Source organism: Alnus glutinosa, chromosome 8 (assembly GCF_958979055.1).
Source record: "Alnus glutinosa chromosome 8, dhAlnGlut1.1, whole genome shotgun sequence".
Lineage (NCBI taxonomy): Eukaryota > Viridiplantae > Streptophyta > Magnoliopsida > Fagales > Betulaceae > Alnus > Alnus glutinosa.
The window spans coordinates 19,496,611-19,520,856 of NC_084893.1; the positions used below are offsets into that span (position 1 = coordinate 19,496,611).

The window sequence follows — 24,246 nt, forward strand, 5'->3', positions numbered from 1 at the left end:
GCCTTCTTCGAGTAAGAGCCGGCTCTACCCATAATATGGGTGTTAACAAAAGAGAGGATTTGAAGAGAAAATTTATATATATATATATATATAAAGTAAATTATTTTACAAAATATAAGGAAAGTTTTACAGTTGACCAAAAAAACGGTTGGATTGACCAAAATTTTCAAACACACCCCCACACCAAAAAAAATATAGAAAACATTTTACGTGAAACACATTTCAACGTTCTTAAAGGTCCAACTCTCATCCATCAGGTTCTCAGGAAGATTCTCTTACGCGGTTGTCACTTATATTCTCTCACGTTATAGTTTTCATCCAGAATCATACATCAAATTTTACTTTTAAATGTGATGTTTTAAATATGACATTAATTTACCCGCACACTAATGAAATAAAAGAAATTAATTACAATTAGACACAAGTTAGAATCACATATTTTTTTAATAGCATGTGATAAGTTATAGTTAGCTGATGTGTGTCAGATTAGAGCTACATTTGTCACTTTTTTTTTTTTTTGAATATCTTCCGATCATATAAATTGTAAGAAAATTTGTAAATCTAACATTTGTTTTTTAATGAAAATATCATGTTAGTAAATTAACCAAACTTAATTGAATTTGAGGGCATTATTATATTTGTAGAAAATTATTACAAGCCAATGAGTGAAAGTGACACGTGTCTTTTAAGTTATTAAAAAATATGTGAGAAACGCTTGTAATTAAAAAATGTACCTTTCAAGTGCTAAAAGACACATATAAGTCGAATTTGTTTGTAGGAAGTTTACTTTTAAATCTATCTATTATACATTTTAATTATTTGCATCAAGTTTAGATGATTTGGGCAGGTGATTGTGAGAAATTTGATTTACTTGATTAAACAAAAATTAGATTGTCTAACTACATATTCAATGAAATAAATTCTATAAGTAGTCTCTTACAATCACTTATCTGAATAATTTATAATTTTGGCAAATAATTTTAGAATATCCTTGATTGTCTAGTATCTCTCACGTAGTGGCAAAGTGGTAAATCAAGTAAACATTTAGGGCCATGAACCCACTGAACCCATTTAGCCCACCATCTCCGAAAATCCTTCCCATCATTTACACGCCAATCCTTGATTTTTTTTTTTCCCGGGTTTCATCAAGACGACTTCCGATTCGGCGGGCGGTTTCCGGCCAGCTCGTAGTCCGACCCGACCCGGTCTCCGACCCCAACGCTGTCAGCTCCGCCGTCTCCTCGCATAGATCCGATCGGATCACTCAACCAGTCTCCGATTCGTTCTCTGAATCTGGCTCTCAGTGCTGAGATTCATCAGTTGAGATCGTTTTGATCTAATTCCCACTCAATCTGAGCTTAGAGTTAACACCCTTGATCTGTTGCGAAATCAGTTGCAGTGAAGAGAATACAGGAGGAAGATGACGTCGGGGAGTAGGCTGCCGACGTGGAAGGAGAGGGATAACAACAAGAAGAGGGAGAGGAGGCGGAGGGCAATAGCGGCGAAGATCTTCGCGGGGCTGAGAATGTACGGAAACTTCAAGCTCCCAAAGCACTGCGACAACAACGAGGTCCTCAAGGCCCTCTGTAACGAGGCCGGCTGGTCCGTCGAACCCGACGGCACCACGTATCGTAAGGTACTATCAACTGCTTGCTTCTCATACTCGTTTTGCTTGTATTCTGCATGCTGGGATAGAAATGGAAGGATGAATTCAAACGATCATATTGTTAGAATATTAATTAAATGTTTAAATTCAGTTTCTATAAACGATGGTGATTTAACTCCCATTTCAGTTGAATTTTCACGTAACCTTGAGCTTTTGGGATCATGTTTTCCTTGCTTGTGTTTTCGGATCATAAGGCAGTAAGGCACCATGAAACGGGTGAACTTGAACGAATCCTTTTTTCTCTCTCAATGATTTGTGCTAACGTGTACTGCTTCTGTTGGCGCACCTTAGCGCTAGGAGTCGAGTCGGGGTCCATAGACCCCGACTCCTGCTACATTGCACCACCATGATGCCATCCGTGGCGAATGTTAGCAGACGCGAAGCCGTCGACCCAGCGCTCACGTTTCGTGCTGCTGGCTAACACACGCGGATCCGGCGGCGTACCTTAGCAAATATGAACTGGCAATACTAAACTACGCTGGTGTCAGTGGCGCATTTTAGCAGTGGGCAAGACAGTAGTTTTTTGCCCTTTATTTCTTTATAATCACTTTTACGCGTGGAGCGCCATGGATTCTCTCAGCTTCTTTTTGAGCTTTTGGTGACTCATAATCAGACCAACTGCATAGATCTCGAGGAGACGAATATGCCCTTTCGGTTTTCGTAGTAAATGACGTTGTAAAGTTCCCACTTGGGTCTGGAAAGTCAAGTGGACCGAGATCCTGTACATTGTGGACCGTGAAATAGACTTCATCTGGACGTTCATTTTAAATGGACAGTCAACAATTTTTTTTTCTTTCAAAGTGGTGGCTGTTGGGTGTACCGGTCACCCTAACAGGTGGTTTGGAGGTGATTGCACCACCCATAATGGGTTTGGGGTGACTGATACCTATTAAGACAAGAATTACAAGAACTTAAGAGATGGACTTACAAAAACTTTCAAAAGACAATAATTATAAGCATTCAAGAGACAAAAATTACAAGATAATAAATTAGATTTATTATTATTAGTGTAGAAGTAGATGAGACTTGTAACGTTTATGCTCGTTTTCTATAAATAGAATCTTGTATACAATAAAATAATTAAAGGAATGTCGTCAAGAAAATGTTTTGATGTGTGGATGTAGCTGGTAGGTCATAGGCCTAATTATCTTAATTATGTCTCTCTTTCTTATTCTCATCCCTTTCCTATATTATTAGTTCTTACATGGTATCAGAGTTATAGGTTAATGCCAATATTCAATCATTTGCCATTTTTTTTTGTTCACTCATCATTTTTCATCTTCAATCATAACTAAAATCAAAATGGCCACAAATATCTATCGTGTGCCAATTTTTATTTTTTCTTGGGTTCTCTCATCTTTACACATTTTCTCATCTTGTGCCCGAGCTATTTCTCTTTCCACACCCACGTGAGCCTCTCTCTTTGCCAAGATGACATGCAACATTGCCATTGTTTCCTCTACCAATTCTGGCCATAGTAGCTGCTTCCGGCCAAAGTTGCCGATGTTCAAATTCCGGCCATAGTAGTTGATGCTGGTCAAAGTCCAAGTTTCGGTCATAGAAACCAATGTTCTACTTCAGGCCATAGTAGAAGTAGTAGCTGATGCTGGTCAAAGTCCAAGTTTCGGTCATAGAAACCCCTCCTTTTTTTTTTTTTCTATTCATTTGATGTTCAAGATTAAACCTCAACATTTGTGATTTACCGTTGTGTTTGTGGGGGCGTATTAAGACAAGAGTTACAAGAACTCAAGAAACAAGAGTGACAAGAACATTCAAGAAACGAGTTATAAGCACTCAAAAGACAAGAGTTATAAAATGATAAATTAGATTTATTGTTGTTAATGTAGAAGTAGATAAGACTTGTAACGTTCTGGCTCTTTCTTTATAAAGGAATTATGTAGCAAAAAAAAGACTTTGACGTGTGGATGTAGCTTGTAGGTCATAGGCCGAACTACCTTAATTGTATTTTTCTTTCCTATTCGCATCTCTTTTCTAGATTATTAGTTCTTACACTACCACCACAAACAACCGGTTGGAAGTGGCTGAACCACCCCCTTAGGGTGGCTTGGCTACCTAGTAAACACCCAAGGCCACCTTGCAATTTCTTTTTCTTTTTTATTGCATTGCTAATATAATTTGGATAAAATGAACGGTTCACAAAAAATCTATAGCAACCTATATTGCACCGGATCCCATTCCATCTAGAGTGGGGCAGTGGGTAGTTTTGTAGTCTGAATTTTTCTCTTTGCTATATTTTGCTGGGGCAACCTCTGCTTTTTGAATTGCAGCAGAAGCAGACCTTTTCTAGCATGTGCTCAGTATTCTACTTTGGTCATGCCTTTCCCTGAAGTTCCCGTGATGGTTTCTACTTTTGTTGTAGTTTTTGGCAGTTTCATTATTTATTGCGATTTATTCTTGCGACTTTAACTAATGAATCCTCCTTTAATGAAGTTCAGAGTTAATTTCTTCTGGGTGTTGGAAGTTACTTATATAGAGCATTTTCCTTTTAATTTATTGACAAAGAGAGGACGTAACTTTTAAATTTATGTCACTTAGGAAAGTGAAGTGAGTTAACACAGCAGAGGTTAGCACTGATATCTCACGTGAACTGTTAATTTCATGGTTGACCACGGTGCTTTAGGAAACTAGGACAATAACTCGCATATGCTTTCTTAATTCTTATGGATTGCCAATGATAATGAAGTTGTTTGTACCTCTGTCTCTACAAATGAGATCATGACCTGAATCATGGACCCAATATTAGAGAGAGAGAGAGAGAGAGAGAGAGACAGAGAGAGAGAGAACTAATAATCATATGATCTGTTTTGTACCCACTTATACCAAACAATTGATGGTAATTTGCCTATTAGTCATCATTACTAATCTCGTGTAATTTTTATGGTAATATTGGATCACTCTTAGATAAATATGAAAGCAATTAGTTTTTACTTGGAAGCATTGTGTCTATTCAGGTGCAATTCACAGATCACACTCCAATGCTTCTCAGAGTTGTAAATATGAAACTCCCTAACACTAATGTGTGGCCACAATCACCTAGCGTCATCTAGGAACTTGGACTTTCTTTCGCATGTCATATTGTTTGCATTGAGGTTTTGTATTTATAAAAATTCTAGATCGAAAATTTAAAAATCTTGTGATGATTTTGCATTTCCCTATTTATTAATAACCGTTGTAGTGATCAAATCTTAGTAAGGCTAAAGTAACTGAACCACATGGATCAGAATGAACCCTTTTGCAGGCTTAACATGATAATTTGGGCGAGGCTGAGGAAATTATTGTCTTGAGACTTAGCTTTAGTGAGACTCGCACTCCAAACAATGTAGAGCAGAATTTTAGAGTACCACTATTAATGAGGTATGCATAGTTAAGGCAATGACTTGACAATAAAAGCATGCTAGTTCTACAAGAGTAGATGAGATAAGAAGCTGAGAAGTGAAAATTCTGATACCTTAAGATGAGGAAATTTTAGTCATTAGAAATTGAAGATGCAAAAGAAGGTGAGGTCAAAAACCTCGGGAAGACATGAATGGAATTGGCGTGGATAGTCTTGAAATATGCATTGCAAATGGTGGAATAGGAACTTTGGACATGATCCTTCGACCATAGGACCTGCAACAGAGTCCCAATGCCCAAGATGGCATCTTGTTACGATGATGAGAAATTTTTGGAATAGGATTATTCCTTTTTACATTGCACAATCATATTTGTATAAAAGTGGCATGGTTCTTTTGCCCTTTTGTAGAAGCAATCTGATTTCTTGTAGTGTAATTCTGTCGTGGTTTCATGTGAAATGCCAGTCAAATTTGTGGTTATCCTTCAACACTTTTGTATGCTTTATTGCCACTAATCATTTCCAATTACATGTAGGGATGCAAGCCCATTGAACGAATGGATGTGATCGGTGGATCTGCTGCAGCAAGCCCATGCTCATCTTACCAACCAAGTCCCTGTGCTTCATACAACCCTAGTCCTGGCTCCTCTTCCTTCCCAAGCCCAGCTTCTTCCTCTTATGCCGCTAATTTGAATTCTGATGGCAGTTCCCTCATCCCATGGCTCAAAAATCTCTCATCCGCGTCATCATTAGCCTCCTCTTCCAAGTACCCTCATCTCTATATGCATGGTGGTTCAATTAGTGCTCCTGTCACCCCTCCATTAAGCTCCCCAACCGCTCGCACACCCAGATTCAAAACTGATTGGGATGACCAGGCTGCCCGTCCAGGCTGGGGTGGGCAGAACTACTCCTTCCTTCCATCTTCTACCCCACCAAGCCCTGGACGCCAAATTGTTCCTGATCCAGAATGGTTTGCTGGCATTCGAATCCCGCAGGGTGGGCCAACTTCTCCAACATTCACCCTTGTCTCTTCAAACCCTTTTGGGTTCAAGGAAGAGGCTTTAGCTGGTGGTGGATCTCGCATGTGGACTCCTGGACAAAGTGGGACATGCTCTCCTGCCATTGCAGCAGGCTCTGATCACACCGCTGACATTCCAATGTCTGAAGCAGTTTCGGATGAGTTTGCATTTGGAAGCAACACAGCAGGGCTAGTGAAGGCATGGGAAGGAGAAAGGATTCATGAAGAGTGTGGATCAGATGATCTAGAGCTCACTCTGGGGAGCTCGAGGACCAGGTGTGTTTCTATGAACATGTGATAAAACAGATAGTCTGAATCCTTTCATTACTTACTTGAACCATGTTATATTGCAGGTAAATGATTGCACAAGTGCAAGAATCAGTGGTAACTTTGTATAAACTCTGAGCTGTTTAAGAAAAAGAGTAACAAAACAAGATCGAGATTGAGATGAACACAACCAGTAGGTCTATTTATTTCATCTTTTCTTTTTCTATTTTCAGATTTTATTTGTTTGTAAGTTATATATAGTTAGTTCTTCAAGGTGTGGGGTGTTTTTACAACCCTTTTCTCTATTTAAGCTAATTTTATTGAAAGGACTGATATACATGTATGGGTGAGCTGCCATTTATTTGGTTTGCATGTTGGAAGTAATGCTCAAGGACTAAAGGCTCCTTTACTGTAACTCAAATGGCCAAACCTTTTGTGAAAATTTGGGTGGAGAACACTTCTACCTTGTCCTTTTGTAGATGCTTTTGACATGATAATGTGCTCTGCATGTTATTCAGTCCACTTCCTCTTTAAGGCTATTATTTCAATCCATCTTTATTTGTTACTTTACGAGTGAGAGATAGATACACAGGTGCTACTACTGTTGCCAATAAAATTCGTCAATAAAGAAGGAAGCACTTTTTAGACAAAGAAAATGGCTGTGGGCCAAACCAATAATGATTTCTTCCTGCTTGAATTCTAATCATATGAAAGGCTTCCAGGTTATCTCTTTGAATGCCCGTTCTACTTTCTTATCACCAAAACAATTAAACAATGGTGTACTTTCTTATCTCCTAAAACTTTTTTTCATTTTTTTTTTTTAAAAAAAAAATCTGGACAAATCAGATGGGGAGGGGAAATTAGAATTTTTCTTTTCTTTTCTTTTAAAAAAAATGAAAAAAATAAAAAAATAAAAATTCACGTATAATTTTCTATAGACAAAAAGTAGGTTCTGACAAAGGAGAGGCAGATCGAGTACAAAAAAAAAAAAGGAAGATCATTTTACTCTTCCTAAATGTAAAAAAGATGACGGGGCGGCACATGAGGGACTCACGTCGTGACATATACTTGGTTATGTACCTTCAATCTTGATTCAAACAACCGGATAAACGTATCTGGTGCTAATAAGGTATTGCCAAGGAGTGTTAGAGCAATGCTAAAAGCACGTCTCATTGTCTCTTCTTGGTCCTTGTATTTATCCTAAAAGGTTTTATTTCATTTCATTTATACTTGACATACTTGAAATCTTAATAGAGCTTTTCTTTATTTTTCTTTTTTATGAAAACTAGCATATAACATGTGTCATGCGTGGGTTTTTACAAATTAAAATTGTGTCATGTGATTATGTTTAAAAAGTAATAGATAATATACAAAGTAGTTTAAAAAAAAAAGTTTTGAGTTATTCTAATAGAATTCTACATTTAATTTAAGAAACGAAATAAAAATTTAGGAATAAGAATGAAAATACGTAAACGTATATTATAAATTATCTCGCAAGGAAGCAAAATAAATCACATGTATTCAATTTTTATAGATGTTACTTCAAGAAACCTTTTACATAATATAGCAATTCACAAAAACAAAGAACAAAATAGTGCACTCGATCACATCATTGCAATAACTTGTATTCAATATGTACAAACAAGATAACCTGAATGTATTAAAATGCTACGTAAAATTTATCAAGTCTATAAGCATGAAGTTTAAGAACTTATAATAGAGAAACTGAGATATGTCAAGCATGATCGTCCTCATTGTCGGAGACTTGGAGGACTTAGGCGATGGTACATTTGTCTCATCTTGACACTCCAAATCAATCATGTGGTAAAAATTAATAACTTCAGGCGTTTGATCCAAGTGTTGGCAGCGACTTAGTGATATTGCAAGAGCAAGACCCTTATCTGATATCCCCTCTCAATATACCTGAATACGCCGTCCCTTCCCACGGCTGATGCTAGGAGTCCTCACCATGAAAGGGCTACCACGTCCCAGCATAACCTGACTCTAGTATGACCACTCCTGGTTCTGTCTTATTGTTTTGCTTGAAGAAATAGAGAATATTAGAATAAGGTGTGAAACTGCTTGACTATAGGGAAATGAATAAGTTCATTTGCGTCCGAAAAGCAGGAGAGGCTCTTGGGAGTTGTCTTACTTGCTCTCAATCAAGGGAAGCAAAGAAGCCTAGCGTAAATCCCGTGTGAATCAGCAAGGACTACATATCTCTTGGGTGACCGATAGTGAAGAAGTACCGTGAGGGAAAGGTGAAAAGAATCCTTAGGCAAACAAAGGACTTCATATCTCTCACAACACACCCAGTGTACCAGACTGAGTAAGCGTCCGTTTGGATCGTTCATCTTTCTCATGATGTTTGCCTGCCATGTTACAGTCCAAAATATAAATTAAAGGAACCCAAAAGAAAACATTGTTAACAATTAACATATTTCAACTAAAGAAAATCGCACACTCACCGTAATTAGATAATGAATAATTAACAATTTATAAAGCACTAAACATGAAGCCAAATATTATATTGTCAATATTATAATTTTTTTTTTATTATTATTGTATACATGGTACTTTTAAAATGGAAGGCAATATCAAATTAATTGTAACTCACAAAATTATATAATTGTCAGTTTATAGAATCACTTACAAATTATAATTATTGATCACAAAATTATATATTATGCTTAATTAATTTGTGGTATGAAAATTGAATGAAGTAAACTAAAAGTATAAATACATGACTTCAAATTATTTAAGAACTTGCACGCTTATTGCAAATTATTTCCGGAATTAAGTAAAAGAAATTATATGTATTCAATATTTACATTTACTAAATTTAATTCAAGAGAACAATTACATAATATTGTGTGTATATATATATACAGCCAACGTCAAGCACACCCAACCTACTATATATATATATATATATATATAATATTGGTTGTATATGCATTCTTTTTAAATTTATGGATTTCATGTGTTAGATGTGATAGTGTCATTTTCTATTTATCCAACAACACTTAATCCATATAAATTAAAACATGTTAAAATTTTCCTTCTTATAAGAGTTGTTTAAATGGAAAAGAAATAAAAAAAAAACCATATATATAAACATTTGAAAAAGAAAAATAAAGAAATATATAATTTTTTATTGATACAAAATAAGACGGTCTTTCAATTTGGATCTGCATAAATTGCATTGTGATAAAAGCTCGAAAGGGAGCATCAAATTGGAAATCAACGAATTAAAAATAATTAAATAAATAAAAAAGATGTATTAAAAAGTCAAGCTTGGATCACATCAATGTGTAATTCTGATTACAATATCGAATTCAAAAATAAAAAATTTAAATGCATGATTAGAGAGCCATAAATAGGAAATGTGATTTTATAATGTAAATTTACTTTGAAATTGATATAAAGTTTGTTCTTAATTAAGTAGAGACTGGCCGCTATAACTTTGAAGAAGAAGAAGCCCAAAGGTCCTTGGAAAAAAAACAAAGAAAAAAAAAGAAACTGTTAGATTAAGATAGAAACAGCTAGACTCCATACATCCATGGGTGCAAATTTTAAAACTAACCCATGATTTTGTACCGTAGAGGATCACATAATTCATGTAAAAATTGTCAAAGACTCTCTGACCAGCTGAGCAAGGCCCTTCAAATTAATCTGACGCAAATAGTGTTTTCATTTTCTTTCTTTTCACTTTTGGGTAGAATCCTCTCATTGTTTTATCAGGTACCACAATATATAAGCAAATGTTGATGTGATCTAATGCAGGTCAAATAAAATAACTCCTTGGGGCCAACAATAGCAAACATAAAGTTCCAGCGAATATCTAGTAAGGGGGAGGAGTGGGATGGATCCCTTTGCATAAAGGTGCAAACATGAAGTAATTATGTAACACCCCAAGCTCAAAAATCCTCATTTCATGAAAGATGCTTGCTAAATTGAGAAAACATTAATAGTTAGAAGCGGTTGTTTGTTTTGCATAAAACTAACTTAAACGTTTCTCTCTCGAGGCACATTTTACAGAATAATTTAACTTAAACTCAATCTTAACCGAAAGGAGGTACACCTGTCAGTTTAATGGAATGCCACTTGTCTTAATATTATGCATTACCTCTGAATGATTCTCCTAATATGTATAGAGATATGACACGTTTACAACTTTCGTACAACTCTAATCATTAGATATTTAGGACCCACATATAAGAAAATAGATCCAATAATTAATTTGAAAAAAAAAAAAATAATAATTAGAGTTATACAAGAGTTGTGTTAAGAGTTATATATATATATATATATATATATATATATATATATATATATATATATATACCTATCAAGCTCCAGCTTAGTAAGTAGAGGTTTAGACATCATTGCCTGAGCCTTGCTTTAGTTAAGGATGTGAAATGAGCATTGGAAGAGATTGGGATTGAACTTGCTTCACAATTCACATCTTTTCAGTTTAATTAACCAAAAAGATAAAATAATGGCCAAATCGTTAAATTTGGCCCTAAATTTTGAAGTTGTGAAGTCATTATAAAATTAGAAATTACTTAAAAAAGAATTATATAAAGATGATTTTGGGCGGTTATTCGGCCATAGCCTTGGTCCGATGCCAATGTATTTCTTCATTGGCATCGGACCAAGACCCAAACCCAAATACGAATTCAATCAATATGATCCACCAAGACCCTCTCTTTTCCTCCTCTATCTTCCTCTATTTTTGCCTTCAAATCCTCTGTTGCAGAATAAGGCAAGAATATTAGGTCTTTAGGTTTATTTAAGTTTTATGTTTTAAGAGTTAATGTATTTTGCAATTCAATAATAGGCTTGGCACAAAGTCAGTCAAATTAGGGTTAGGGTTTATTTTCAATGTTTATTTAAACTAGCTCATAATCCGGGCAATGCGCGGGATTATTAATTATAATTTAATTTTGAAACTTAAAAAAACATCTCCATTGCACATAGAACATTGCATGAATATATAAATCACATAAAATTTTATTATCAAAAGAAGCATAATTTTAGTTTTAATCCATATAAATTAAAATATTAAAATATTCTCAGATGACAATTTTAGGCCAACTCTAAGTGGAACTCATCTTTTATATGTGTGTGTGTGTGTGTTTGTGTGTGTGTGATGATAAGGAAAAGTTTTTAATTTTAGATTTTTTTTAAAAAAATCTCACCATTTAATGCTATAATGCAAAAAAGTCTTTATTTTGGTCGCATGAAGATTCATACCATGATGTTTTCATTTAAACACAATAAATTTACTAAAATCATGACAAAACCAGTTCAATCTTTAAAATTCATCGGTTTTTTACTTAAAAAATCGGTTCAGTGTTTAAAAATGATAGGTTCACGCCACATGTCACAATTGTAGGCCAACTTTAAGTTAGAATTCGGTTTATATATATATATATATGATGCTCTTTGTACTCCTTCAGAAGATTATGATCAACGAAAAAAAAAAAAAAATGTTTTGTTTGAAATGCGATTTCTTTTTTCTTTTGTTTGAGATGCAACTCTGGTTCAACCACTTCTATTTTGGTGAGACTTTGAATTAGCGTAAAAATTATCTTTATTTTCGTGAAAATCCCTTCCGTCTTGTGTCACCCCCTCTCTCACCCTTCCTCTCCTCCTCCGAACTACACCCTTTCGCTCCCAGCTCTTCCATCTCTCTCTCTCTCTCCCCCCTTCAACGATTGCTCCATCATCCTCCTCTGTCCAAAATGCTCGATTTTTTTCATGCCCACCAAATGTTCGACTCTTTGCCACAGTCGTCGCACCAGGCTTCGTTCCTCTCCGCGTTGATGCGCCAGCTCGTATACAACTACGTGTGCGACCTCGGTAGTTGAGGATTAGATAACAGTTATGAATTATTATTTATTTTTTTTCAAAGGGAGAGGGAAAGGAAAGATTACATCAAATAAAATACAAACAAAATAGTGGACAACCCAACAAAAGCCTCAAAATAAACAAAGTGCAATAAAATTTAAAACTCTTAAGGGAATATGTGAAATAAATGGTCCGGCCCATTGGATTGAATTGGCAATCCTAAAACGGAATTGTGTATCCAGCAGCTGCCACTGGATGGCAACCAAAAGTTCCCCACCAGTTTCAAGTTCTCAACAGAACATTTAAAAATTAGTAATTGTCTTGAATAATATTTTCAAGTGAAAACATATTACCACAGAAAACTTTTCACATCAAAATAAACACAACCTTATTGGATAAAGTTTTTCCATAGTATGCTCCCAACACCCAATGAAGTCTCTTGTGAAGCCAGTTTTCGACTTTCCCCATTGTTCCAATATTCAGCTTATTAACCAATTTCCAACTTTCCCCATTATTCAAATGTTCACTTGACTATTTCCATGTAAATTCATTCTTTGGATGACACTCTCTAATAAAGTGTTATTTACTCTTTTTACAAGTAAATAGACCTCATGCACCCATTTGGAACCGACCTGTGATCTTATCCTCACTTTTCTTCTTTTTCTCAATCACTTGAACTCTCAATAGGTGCTCCCCGAAGTTCCAAAGTAACCCTCACTAGTATTTCATTCTCTACAAGAAAGAGAGAGAGCAAATAGTTTTACTAAAAAAAAAGCTATATATCAGGTTTATTAATCACCAAACCAATCAATACTGCCCCCTTTAGCAATGAGCTTTAAGTTGCTCGAACATACGAATTATATGTACTTAATTTAAAATTCAATTCAAATTTCCACAATTCTTTTCATTGTACAATCAATACGTTGGTGTAATGCTATTTAGTAGACTGTTATACAACTAATCAGCACTTAATAAAAAAAAAAATGACTGATTTTCACTGCCACGTCATCTCAATTATATGACTGTCGTATTGCAGTCTACTAAATAGCATTACTCAATCAAATAATGAAGTAAAATTTACTAAAGGAGAAGAATGGTAAGAATCTATACATGGTGGGAGCCTGCTCTCCAACAAATACTTATCTCAGGAGAAAAGAGTGAACCCAAAACTTGAGGGTTGCCTCTCAACCTTCTCAAATAGATTGGAAAGAGCATGATTAAGAATAGCAGCAGCAGGAGGTGTAGGCAAAGACCCAAGAAGAATATCTTCTGCACTGATGGATGGGTTGCCATAAAATCTGGAGTTTTCTTGGGATCGCGTTGTGACTATACTACCTTCAAGCGAGCAACCAATAAATGCACCTGTAAAGCCGATGATGAATCTCATTAGTCCATTGCATTAATGAATCCAGAAGCTGTAGTTCTTGGCTATACAAGTGGTCATGATTTTGAGGGATTTAGCAGGGATATTGAATGTTATTTGCAAGTTGAAAAGAAAACATTGCTAGAAAAGTCTCAGATGTGAAGAAATAGGATCCTCCTCATGGTCACTATCTATTTCATGGTCGATTTAAAGTTGGTGCATTCAATGAAAACCATAACTACGCTTAAATTATCTTAACGGCATTTATTTTTATCGAGGAGGCATCGGCAAGATTTGCTGTGCAGCTTTTTTTTTTGATAAGTAAGATTTGCTGTGCAGCTTTGGTGACTGGAATATATCGATAACTAAATTTTCATTTTAAAAAGGCAACAGAACCAGTAAAAGCTCAAAGTGATAAAAACTAACCTTTACTGCAGCTGTATGTATAGCAAGCAGCACAACCACCATCACCAGCACGCACATCAGCTTCAGCGGCTCGTCCAACAATGCCAGCAGCTGCACTCAGACCTGCTCCAACTGAGAAATGCATATTTCCACTGAATGTTTGGACGGCACTTTTGGTTCTCAGTACAATTATTAAATCCGCCAATTCTCCCCCAGCCTGTTTGTCATTGAAACAGATACTAAGCTTCATCAGATGAAACCAACTACAGGCAAAGGAATGTTGATGTAGGATCAACAATAATCACATAAATCAAATGGTAAAAGTAGGGCAAAGAGAGGAGAAAGAAGCTAAGCGGGAAAGAACGAAAGAAGAAGCCTAAAGGGGGGGAAGAGACAAAGAGAGAGAATCAATTCAATTTTTTTTTTTTTTTTTATTCAATTTAAGTCTGCCTCCATTAGAGTAGATAATATATTTAAATAGACTAACTAAGCGCGCCGCTAATCTAGGGCAATGCCCATTTATTGAATTACCAAAAACACATTGAAAATCAAAGAAAACATAAAACTAAATACTAGTTACCCAATTATTAGACCTAAATAAAACTAAATTAAAGTAAAATTCATGTCTTGCTCCTAGCATCATTCTCCCTTGGTCAGAGAAAACTCGACCTCAAATTTTGAAATATTGAAAGGTTGAAAATATATGCTTAGAAAATTTAGGGTTCAAGCCCAACCTCTCAGTCTGGAAAAGCCAACCAGCATCAATCTGACATGTAGGCAGCAAGCGTCCAAAACATTTATTTTAATGGACCAGCAACATGTGAAGCTGAGCAGTCTTGATTTGAAACAAAGACTACTTATGTGCATTAAACCACAGGCCAAAGGCTTCTCAACAAACAAAGACCAAGGGCTCGTGTCAATGGTAGTGGCAAGGTCGGCCAGAGTCGAGCAGCAACTGGGAGTCAGATAATGCGGCAGCGGCGTGGCCTGATGGGGGGAATTGAATGGGACAGCGTTGCGAGTTTCGTTGATCGAGATCCATCGCGTTGCACAAAGCCAGAGGCCGAGAGGTCTGACGCAGCTTTGTACAAGCGGCAGCGACCAGTGGATAGGTAGGAAAGATTGAAGGCGGTTGGCTTGGACAGCAGCGGTTGGGTGATGTGGCGGATTGCAATGTGTAGTTGATGTATCGTGGTTCTGTATGGGGTTCACTCCGATGGGTGGAGACTATTGCAATGGAGTTTCAACAGTCCCTTTTTTTTGTTTGGATTAGGTGGTGGTACGGTCATGCGGTGCGACAGAACCACCGATGGCTGACGATGTGGTGGCTTGCAATGGGTCGAGTGTGGATTGTGGGTTCTGGGTAGGGTGGGTTTTGGTGGTTTGACTGTCTGAGAAGGGTTTTTTTTTTTTCAGGTCTTTTTGTTTTTGTAACAGCAGTGGTTTTGGGTGTCTTGGTGGTTTGGGTGTCTTGATATTATCTATTGATTCTTTTAATAACCAAATACATTTTCTTATTGAAAACATTGTAACCCAAGCATGAACAGTCAACTTTAATATTCCACATTTTATTAAAAGTAAGATACAAATAAATGCAGACCCCCCTAAAACTCTATGCTATAACTATTTTGTTGACCAACTATGACAGACGCAAACTTGTACAATCTTGTGTATTTCATATTACATTAATTTATGAGACCGCAAATTTCAATTCCTGAACTTGTCTTACTAGTTTTACTTTCAATTCTAACCACTTATGTCATGTATTAAGCAGATCCCTAAACACAGTAGGAGATAAGCAATCAAACTCTATAGATAAAGCTTTTTTACCTGAGCTCCCCATCCAACACCAAAGGAAGAAATGGCAGATGGTGGAGACCAAGATCCATCTTCCCTACGAGCAACAACTAGCCCTGTTCCAATGTTGTACGTCACCATCACACCAACCTTTGCACTAGTAAGGATAGCTAGGCCTCTAGCATGTTTAAAAATAGCATCTGGTATGGACTTTTCAGGCTTCAGAGTGCCAACCTGAGAAATGGTATTGCAGTATGTTACAAGCCATAAAAGAGATTGAAAAATCAAATTAGCATTCTATCAGAAGTGTTTGAGAACTTCATTAACAGGCTTTTCTTTATTTTTAATTCAATAGAAAAGAGCAACCATATATAGAAGTTAATGACCAACACGAGCGCCCAAGGCCATCGAAAGTCCTTCAAGGTATGCAGTTCCCATTCAGAGAAACAGCTCTAACAAAACATATGTACATGTAGAGCTATAGAACTTCTTGAAAAGACATACAAAAAAATTGTTGAAAAATTTCAACTCACAATTGTTGAAAAATTGTTGAGAGTGGCCATGTAACCACCTCTCTATTTATATATATATATATAAGAAGTCAGGCTCCACACTAAAAAAATTTACGAAACAATTTTCTTCTGTAGACCCCACAAACAACACTTTTCAAATGCAGACCTCACCAAAAATAATTATAACTTTCCATCACATTGAAAAAAAAAAAAAAAAACTTTTCAAAATTGTTAACAAACGTAGCCCTTTTTCTTTTATTTTTTAATTTCTAAGCTATTGAATGATTGCATTAATTCAATGGGGTCAACCAACAATCTAACTGAGTTCAGGAAAGTACTAGCTACCTTGTTATAACCCAGAATGGTGTTTGTGGCCTTATAAATCTCATACTCCATGGACTGGCCCCATGGAAAATTAAGCCATGATCTCAATGTACTTAGGTCTGTCAAATCATGGGTTGGCAACTGAGCAGCACGACTTATTTGATCAATCAAGTATGCTTGGACAGACTCAAGCCGCACAAAACATACATCGCAGACTCGTTCTGGGTTCCCAGTATGGAACTTTGAGGGCAACAAACACCTCCCTTTAGAGCACCTGTTACAGAATATCCCTCCACAAAAGCGACAGTGATGCCTAGCGCATATGATAGGATGAAACCGCACATAGCATAGCATACAAGCAGAGGCAGCACTGTCAGCCAACCACTTTGGAGGCTCTGCTTCAAGAGTTTCCTTTATGTTACCAAAATTGGCTTCCGTAAGGGTCTGAGCCATCTCTTTCCAAGCTTGCTCAAGAATGTGCTCTGATGGCTGAGAAATCTTACATCCATGGACACCACCAGAAGCAATAGCGGACACTTTCCCTCGAGCTGCAAATAACATCTCAGTAACCACATCCCACATGGTCAGCTCCTTATTTGCTCCACCAAACTGATTCCAACCCATGTCCTTATTTGGGATATATCCCCCATTCTCGCATAAACCTCTACTCCATTCTTCATGCTCATGCTCAGACATGGGTGGAATAGAGAGAGGTATCCAAATCCCAGTTTCTTCAGAAAGTGGGGTATCATAATAAAAAAAATTACCCCGTTTCCTATGGTCAGCACTTGAGACATTTTGCACATCATTTTCACCCCTAGTCCCTTGAGGCATTTCATTTCCACAATCTCCTAGCTGCATCTTTTCTTCTTGTTCAAAGTCATCTATTTGTATCAAATCACCCTTTTCTCTGCATTCCTCCACTTTCTTAGAAGCCTAATTGCCAACATCCAGGAAAAAAGATCCATTTGTTAATCAGAAATATCAACAAATTTCAACAAGGAAAAAATGCAAAAGTTTAAAGTATACATTCTATCTACATTGCACACATCTGGCACATAAACAATCCAAATTAGGTATGATATTACCATGCTGATAAATGATTCTGCCCAATTAAGGAAGCAAATAAGAAGCACATTGAGATCTTGCTGAAATGTGAAAGATTAATTCCATTCCTCATAGAGATTTTTTTTCCTTTTTTTTTTTTGTTAGTAATAAGAGTTGTACTAAAGAGATGAGAGCTCCTCAGTAAAAAGATTATCAAAAGTTCTCCTAAAGTTTACAAAACTAAATACTCATAGGGACAGGTTTGGATAAGATAATAGTAACTAATGATTGTATTTCTCCAGTATGTTACATTGGTCAGAGCATAATACATTAATATCATCAAAATTGCTGCAAGATCCTGAAATGCCAAAAGGAAGCCCAAAGGCACCACGCTTTCGCGTTAATTACACTATAAAACCTCACTTTATGCTCTTCCAATGATTTAAATTATACTTATCCTCAACTTGATGCATCCTTCACTTAGGAACTCCCAAAATTGGAACTATATTTTCAAGACCTATAATTCGTACTCCCTAAAAAGCAACGTAAAGTTGCAATAACTAGTAAAATCCAAAGTTACCACACTTTTTGTAACATTCTCAAGCACTTCCTGGAACTTTTCTTCGTATTCTAAAATGTACCTTCTACTATTCCTTGTCTGCTTCTCCACTATGTTTCTTGAGCATCACCATTTTCCTCATAGCTATACAATATATATACACACACACAAGGGCTGAGCTTCTTTCTCTGACAATACAAATAGTAAAAAAACCATAACTACCTGAATTTGTAATTACTTGAATTAGTTCAAGATAATTAATGTAGAATAAATTGCACGTATAAAAAGTATTATATTCTGTCGTGCTTTCAAAACAATATCCTGAGCCCTGATCTCCTCTAGTCTATTCAAATTCATCTCTAGTAGATAACGTGCTCTATATGGATAACACATAAAGATACATATGCATGCAACTAATTTGCTAACCAAGCTCAGCAACAATAAAGAAATTATATGTACTATTCTGGGTTCCATTTCAAATACCATTCCCAAATGATAACATCATTGTAATCTTTTGTTCGGGGCTTGTCAAAAATGTTTATTCATAGTTAGATGATATTTTACATATGCATTTTAAATTGATTGATTAGATTCGGCTTTGTGTAGTTTATTAATCATCTCAAAATGGGTAAGTCTTCATTCGAATTGATAAGCATGGTGGAAATATATTTTGATAGTAATCAGAGAATATTTATTATTATTTTGATGAATAAGATACGCCCATGACCAAGTTGATTACTAGGAAACGGATTCACCTATTACTGGCAGTTGAATGTGATTTAATCAACTAATCACTACATAGCACAAACTTGGTCGCCAAGAATACTGCAATAGAATTCTAGGTTTAGAACTTTTTGAAATTTTCACAGTTTGGGCCTCAAAACGACATAACTTGCACAAATACTTTGCTGTTTCCCAGTTTTAGGAAAACCCAATACGGAACTTTATAATAACAAAACCCAGTACGAAATTTTCTCAAAGGACAAAGCATATGACACAAAAAGGAATTTGCGTTAGCTCGATTTTCTCATCAACCAAAAAGAGGGTTAGACGAAGTGTAAATAGATATATAGGCAGAGATATAAAACGAAAGAGAGATTGTTGTGTTACCCGCTGAGAAAGGAATTTAGGTTGGTAGTCTTCGAACTCAATCTTAGGATATCGGACGTAACCCTCCATCGACGACCCGCTCTCAGAGTACGAATCACGCTGTTCTTTTTTATATGTGCAATGTAGGCCTACGTCTCAGTGACAGAGACGTGATTGGACTCGATAACATTTTCCGATGAGGTATGATACATGTACATTGATTATATCTTTTTTCTAAATTAATTATTAAATTTTTAAGATATACAAAGAGTTCGTTGTAGGTCATACATATCTAATAGAAAATTTAAAAAAAATAAAAAATGTATAAAAAATATATAAGAATCGATTCTCTTCTCCAATATCCTTCAATCACGCGGACATTTAAAAAGTTTTAAGGGTGTTTGGCAACAAACAATTCATTCCCCTCTTTTATTTTTATTTTTTTCAAAAATAATCGACTTCAAAATATTTGAATATTTTTCATTTTTTATATCGCATCAATACTTTTTTATTACTATTCAAATAAAAAAATATACTACAATACATTTTTTTTTTTCATTTTTTTCATACAAATTATTTCTACTTTATATCATATCAATCATTTTTTACTACTACTCAAAAAAAAAAAAAAAAATCAACTCTACAATCTTTACCAAATACTACCTTAATTTTTTGCAGTTTGTTTGTATCCATTAAAATGTTTTAACAAATATATTTTTATATTTACATATAAAGTAATGCTAGACTTTATATTTTTATTTTATAATTGTTCAATAATATTGATATGGTACTCCAAATTAATCATTAGATCTTTTTTATTATTATTATTTAACAAAGATTAATCGAACTGTTAGTTGTGAGTGCCACACCAATCTTGTTGGATAAATGATGGATAGAATTATAGTATCTAGGAGAATGTGAGAATTGAAGGTGTCCAGGGATGAGATTGAGATCCAGTGCAACTGTATGCTGATATTGCTTGCAATTTTGGCATATAATTGTAAGATGGCTTTTGTGGGGCCCACCTGCTTGGGTAAATATTCAAACAACCCAAGACCTTCTCGAGTAAGCCCTCTTACAGTTGCATGCTCGAGAGTGTGAAAAATCGGTAAAAAATAGTTTACACATATAAGAACGTAAACTTTTTAACGCCTCATGAAGGTTATTTTTCTTGATAATCAATAAAATTATCAAACATTATGTTTATGAGATGAAAGTGTTGTAAAATTAATTTTGATGGTACAAAATATTCTTGTTGATATTAAACCATATTAATCCGAAAAAATAATAATAAATAAATAGAATAAAAGTAGAGTAATGAAAGATCTTACAATGCTATAGAATCACGCAAAAACGTTGTCCTTAAAGATTGACTTGTGCCTCCCGTAGTATATAACTTGGTGTGATTAGATCCCTTGACACACAACCTCCTAGGGTTAGACAATAGCGTCTACCTTCGTTAATAACACACTTCCAAGAACGAAGGCTAATAGAACAACTCTTTGATTTTCGTTTGTGAAAGTAATCTCATAATCTTTTTGGAGCAATATCATATAAAAAAAAAAATAGAAGTATATTAAAATGTATATATTTCTCTCACGTACTTGTAGTGTATCTTATATATACATGATAGATGGCTTAGTAAATCTACTATAGTATCTAAAGGCATTGAAAATACTTTATGACCAAATGGTTATATTTTGAGATTTTATGACTAACAGTAAAAACTCTTTAAGAAAAAATAAATAAACGGTCAAAACACTTTAAGGTTAAATTATTAAAATTGATTTTTTTCATAAAAACTCATAATTATATTGAGAAAATGTAACATGTTTTAAATACCTCTAAAAAGAAATAGTGTTTGTAACAAATACAGTTGAAACAGAATAGGATCCTCTCCATTTCAAATGAAATGGAAGCTATCCATTTGTTGATCAGGATTTAAAGTTAATACATCTTATGGTGTACATGATTTTACATTATTTAAAATTTTAAAAGACGTGCCAACATTTACTTCATATACACTGTTAGATACACTAACTTCAAATTCTGACCTTTCATTTGAAATGGATAATATCTATTTCATTAAATGAAATAGAGAGGATCCTATTCCCAAACTGAAAGCACCTCTAATTACTCATAGAAGGTCTAGAATTATTCGAAAATCCTACCATATCTATCGCTCTTGTTAAGTTCTCAACCTACATTACGTATGCATGTAACAACAAACCTAGACCAGAATGAAGAAAAGATTTAACATATTGTTTATGAGTCAGTACCTATTAAATTTACCATTCCAGAAAGCAAAAAAGTAGGAATGAAAGGACTAATCCTTATCCAGATAAAAGAATGACCGCAATCCTAACCTCTAATGCTTGCAACTTGAGGGGTTTTTTTTTTTTTTTTTTTTTTTTTTTTTTTTTTTTTTTTTTTTTTTTAAGTACATTCAAGAGAAATTACAGACAATAGAAACAAATACAAGAAACATAGGGCTTGTTTGGCAAGTGACATTACAGAACATAACAGAACAGAGTAGTGAGTTGTTAATTTTGAAATGAGTAAAAAGTGATGATGTGATATAAAATAAAAAGAATTTTTATAGAAAAGTGAAAAAATTTTGTATTGTAGTGAATTTTTTTATTTGAATAGTAATAAAAAATTATTGATGTGATATAAAAAGTGAAAAAAGTGGGAATGTTTTGATGTTAATTGGTATTAGAAAATGTGAAAAAGTAAAAAAAAAAAAACGTGAACAGTAACACACATTACTGTGTTCTGTTATGCTCTTTAACAAACAAGGCCATAAAATAAATACAAACTTAACAACTGAAAAACCAAAGCTAGGTAGACAACGAGAACCTCCAAGTACTGAAAGGAAACAAAAAAGGTTGAAGTTACTTGCGAATGCAGCCAATGAAAGCCGCAACGCATTATGATGGGTGAAATCATCAGGAGTAAGAGAACCCCTAGAAACTCAGATCTAGACCAGTTTTCAAGTAAATCGAATAGACCAAGAATCAAAACAACAGAAGAGAGATCTCCTACACAGACAAAGATTGCCTCGGTATGATAACACCTAGGATAAGATGGCCTCGGTATGATAACACCTCGGATCTTCCACAACCCTATTATGGTGTGGTAATATTCTGAAATCTCCTAGTCCTTTCGGAGCGAACAAGTCTCGGATATTATCACCTCGGGGGTTGGTCGAAGTGTGTTACAATTGTCTCAGAGTGAGATAAGGCCAGTATCCTGGAAGATTAGGGATAAGCCACTATCCCATTATTAACGGGATAAAATGGCTAGTAACGTGGAAATTAAGATTAAAGAGGTACGAATGTAATTCAATTTGGACTATGTAGCCTTATTCAAATTCCCTGAAGATAAGGTTAAGGTTCAATCAGACTAGGACTCAAACTCCTAGTTCAACTGGGCTTTAAGAATTCCAGTAGGACTGCAACTACCAGCCTATAAATAAGACCATCACACCAAGTATTAGAGATATTCTCGCTGAGCTTTTGAGATTACAGATATTCTTCAGAAAATTGATTTGAACTGACTTAGGCATCGGAGTGGGCGTAGTCGGCACCCCCGACTAGTTGTTTGTTGTTTTACAGGAATCAAGGTTGTACGTTTGAGGGAGGCAGCGAATCACTAGGCGACACGTCACCATACCGGAAACTGTACCAACAGTTTGGCGCCGTCTGTGGGAACGAAGAGTTGTTCTTACGAAAAATAAATCTGTGATGGTGACTACGAGACATTCTAATCCGGTTCAAAACGAAACCCAAGAAGAAGCGCGACGCCCTAATCAAGATGATGTTCGCAGAGAAGCAGAGTCTGCCGGTCCAGAGGCCAGAATAACCCAGCTGAGGCAACATCTGGCTCAGATGCAGAAGAATGTGGAGGACTTGCTAGCTTAGAATGCTTTGCTGATAGCTGCTCAGACTCCACCACCATTGAATCACGATGCGGTTAAAGGAACAAATCCTAATGGAAACCCGGAAGAGTCAGGGGAGAGAGTCGAGCCACGGATCGAGGACCTTGTGGAGCCTATTAATCAGATTCCACCTCCACCAACAGACTCCAAAAGAAGGCTGCAGCAGATGGTCCTGGACTTGGGCATAAAGTATGATGCACTATCAAGAACTATGGATCAGAAGCGAGACGAGAAGGAGTCTCTCGTGGACAACCTCTTTCAGCATAAGGAGTCTATATTTACCGAAGAAGTATCCAACTTCGACCTACCTGGAAGGTTTAAGGTACTCGATATCCCTGTTTTTTCAGGTAGTGAAGATTCGGTGGAGCATTTGGATAATTTCCAATCTCACTTGTCCTTGCACAAGACACCTGACGATGTGGCGTGCCGAGCTTTTCCCCTCACCTTGTCAGGAAAGGCCCGAGACTGGCTCAGAAACCTTCCCCCAAGGTCGATTGATAATTTCGACGCCCTTGGAAGGAAATTCCTGGCCCAGTTTGTGTCCGGAAGAGCCAGGAGGAAACCCAAAGGGTATCTACTCTCTATGCAGGAGGGACCAAACGAGTCTTTTAAAAGATTATTTATGGAGATTCAACCAGGAAAAGTTGGAGACAGAAGTGCGCCAGACGACTTCATTTATGGTGCAATTTTCCAAGGATTGAAGAAAGACGGACCGTTGATGGCGGACTTGGCGTTAAAACCACCGAAGGATCTTCATACTTTTTATGGTAAAAATGGACAGGTACATTAATCAGGAGGAAACACTTTGAGTCCTTCTCAGTAATTCCCAGCAGCAACAACAGCCTTCCACCGAAAAGCCCAAGAAGAAGAAAAATCCCGAGCCCACACAGGATGCCGGTCCCGGGGAGTACAAGAAGGAAAAGAAAAATTTCGGAGATTATAAGTAGACTCCATTAAATGCCTCTCTCACCGAGGTGCTTATGGAACTCAAAAAAGATCCGAATTACCAGAAGCCGAGACCCATTCCAGGAGATCCGTCTCCACGCTTGGC

At 35.9% G+C, this 24,246-nt stretch overlaps 2 protein-coding genes across 2 annotated transcripts; one reads left to right on the top strand and one right to left on the bottom strand.

Annotated features, from left to right (window-relative positions):
- Positions 1-1,075: 1,075 nt before the first annotated feature.
- On the top strand, positions 1,076-6,876 carry LOC133875941 (BES1/BZR1 homolog protein 4-like). Its single transcript, XM_062314222.1, has 3 exons — positions 1,076-1,636; positions 5,555-6,312; positions 6,390-6,876. The coding sequence occupies exons 1-3, from the start codon at positions 1,421-1,423 to the stop codon at positions 6,391-6,393; spliced, it is 978 nt and encodes a 325-aa protein (XP_062170206.1). The 5' UTR covers positions 1,076-1,420; the 3' UTR covers positions 6,394-6,876.
- A 6,092-nt stretch (positions 6,877-12,968) lies between these two features.
- LOC133876364 (uncharacterized) lies at positions 12,969-19,434 on the bottom strand. The gene is made up of 5 exons (XM_062314633.1): positions 19,277-19,434; positions 16,582-17,496; positions 15,758-15,958; positions 13,949-14,144; positions 12,969-13,521 (listed from the first exon to the last, which is right to left on the bottom strand). The coding sequence occupies exons 1-5, from the start codon at positions 19,343-19,345 to the stop codon at positions 13,304-13,306; spliced, it is 1,599 nt and encodes a 532-aa protein (XP_062170617.1). The 5' UTR covers positions 19,346-19,434; the 3' UTR covers positions 12,969-13,303.
- Between the last annotated feature and the right edge of the window lie 4,812 nt (positions 19,435-24,246).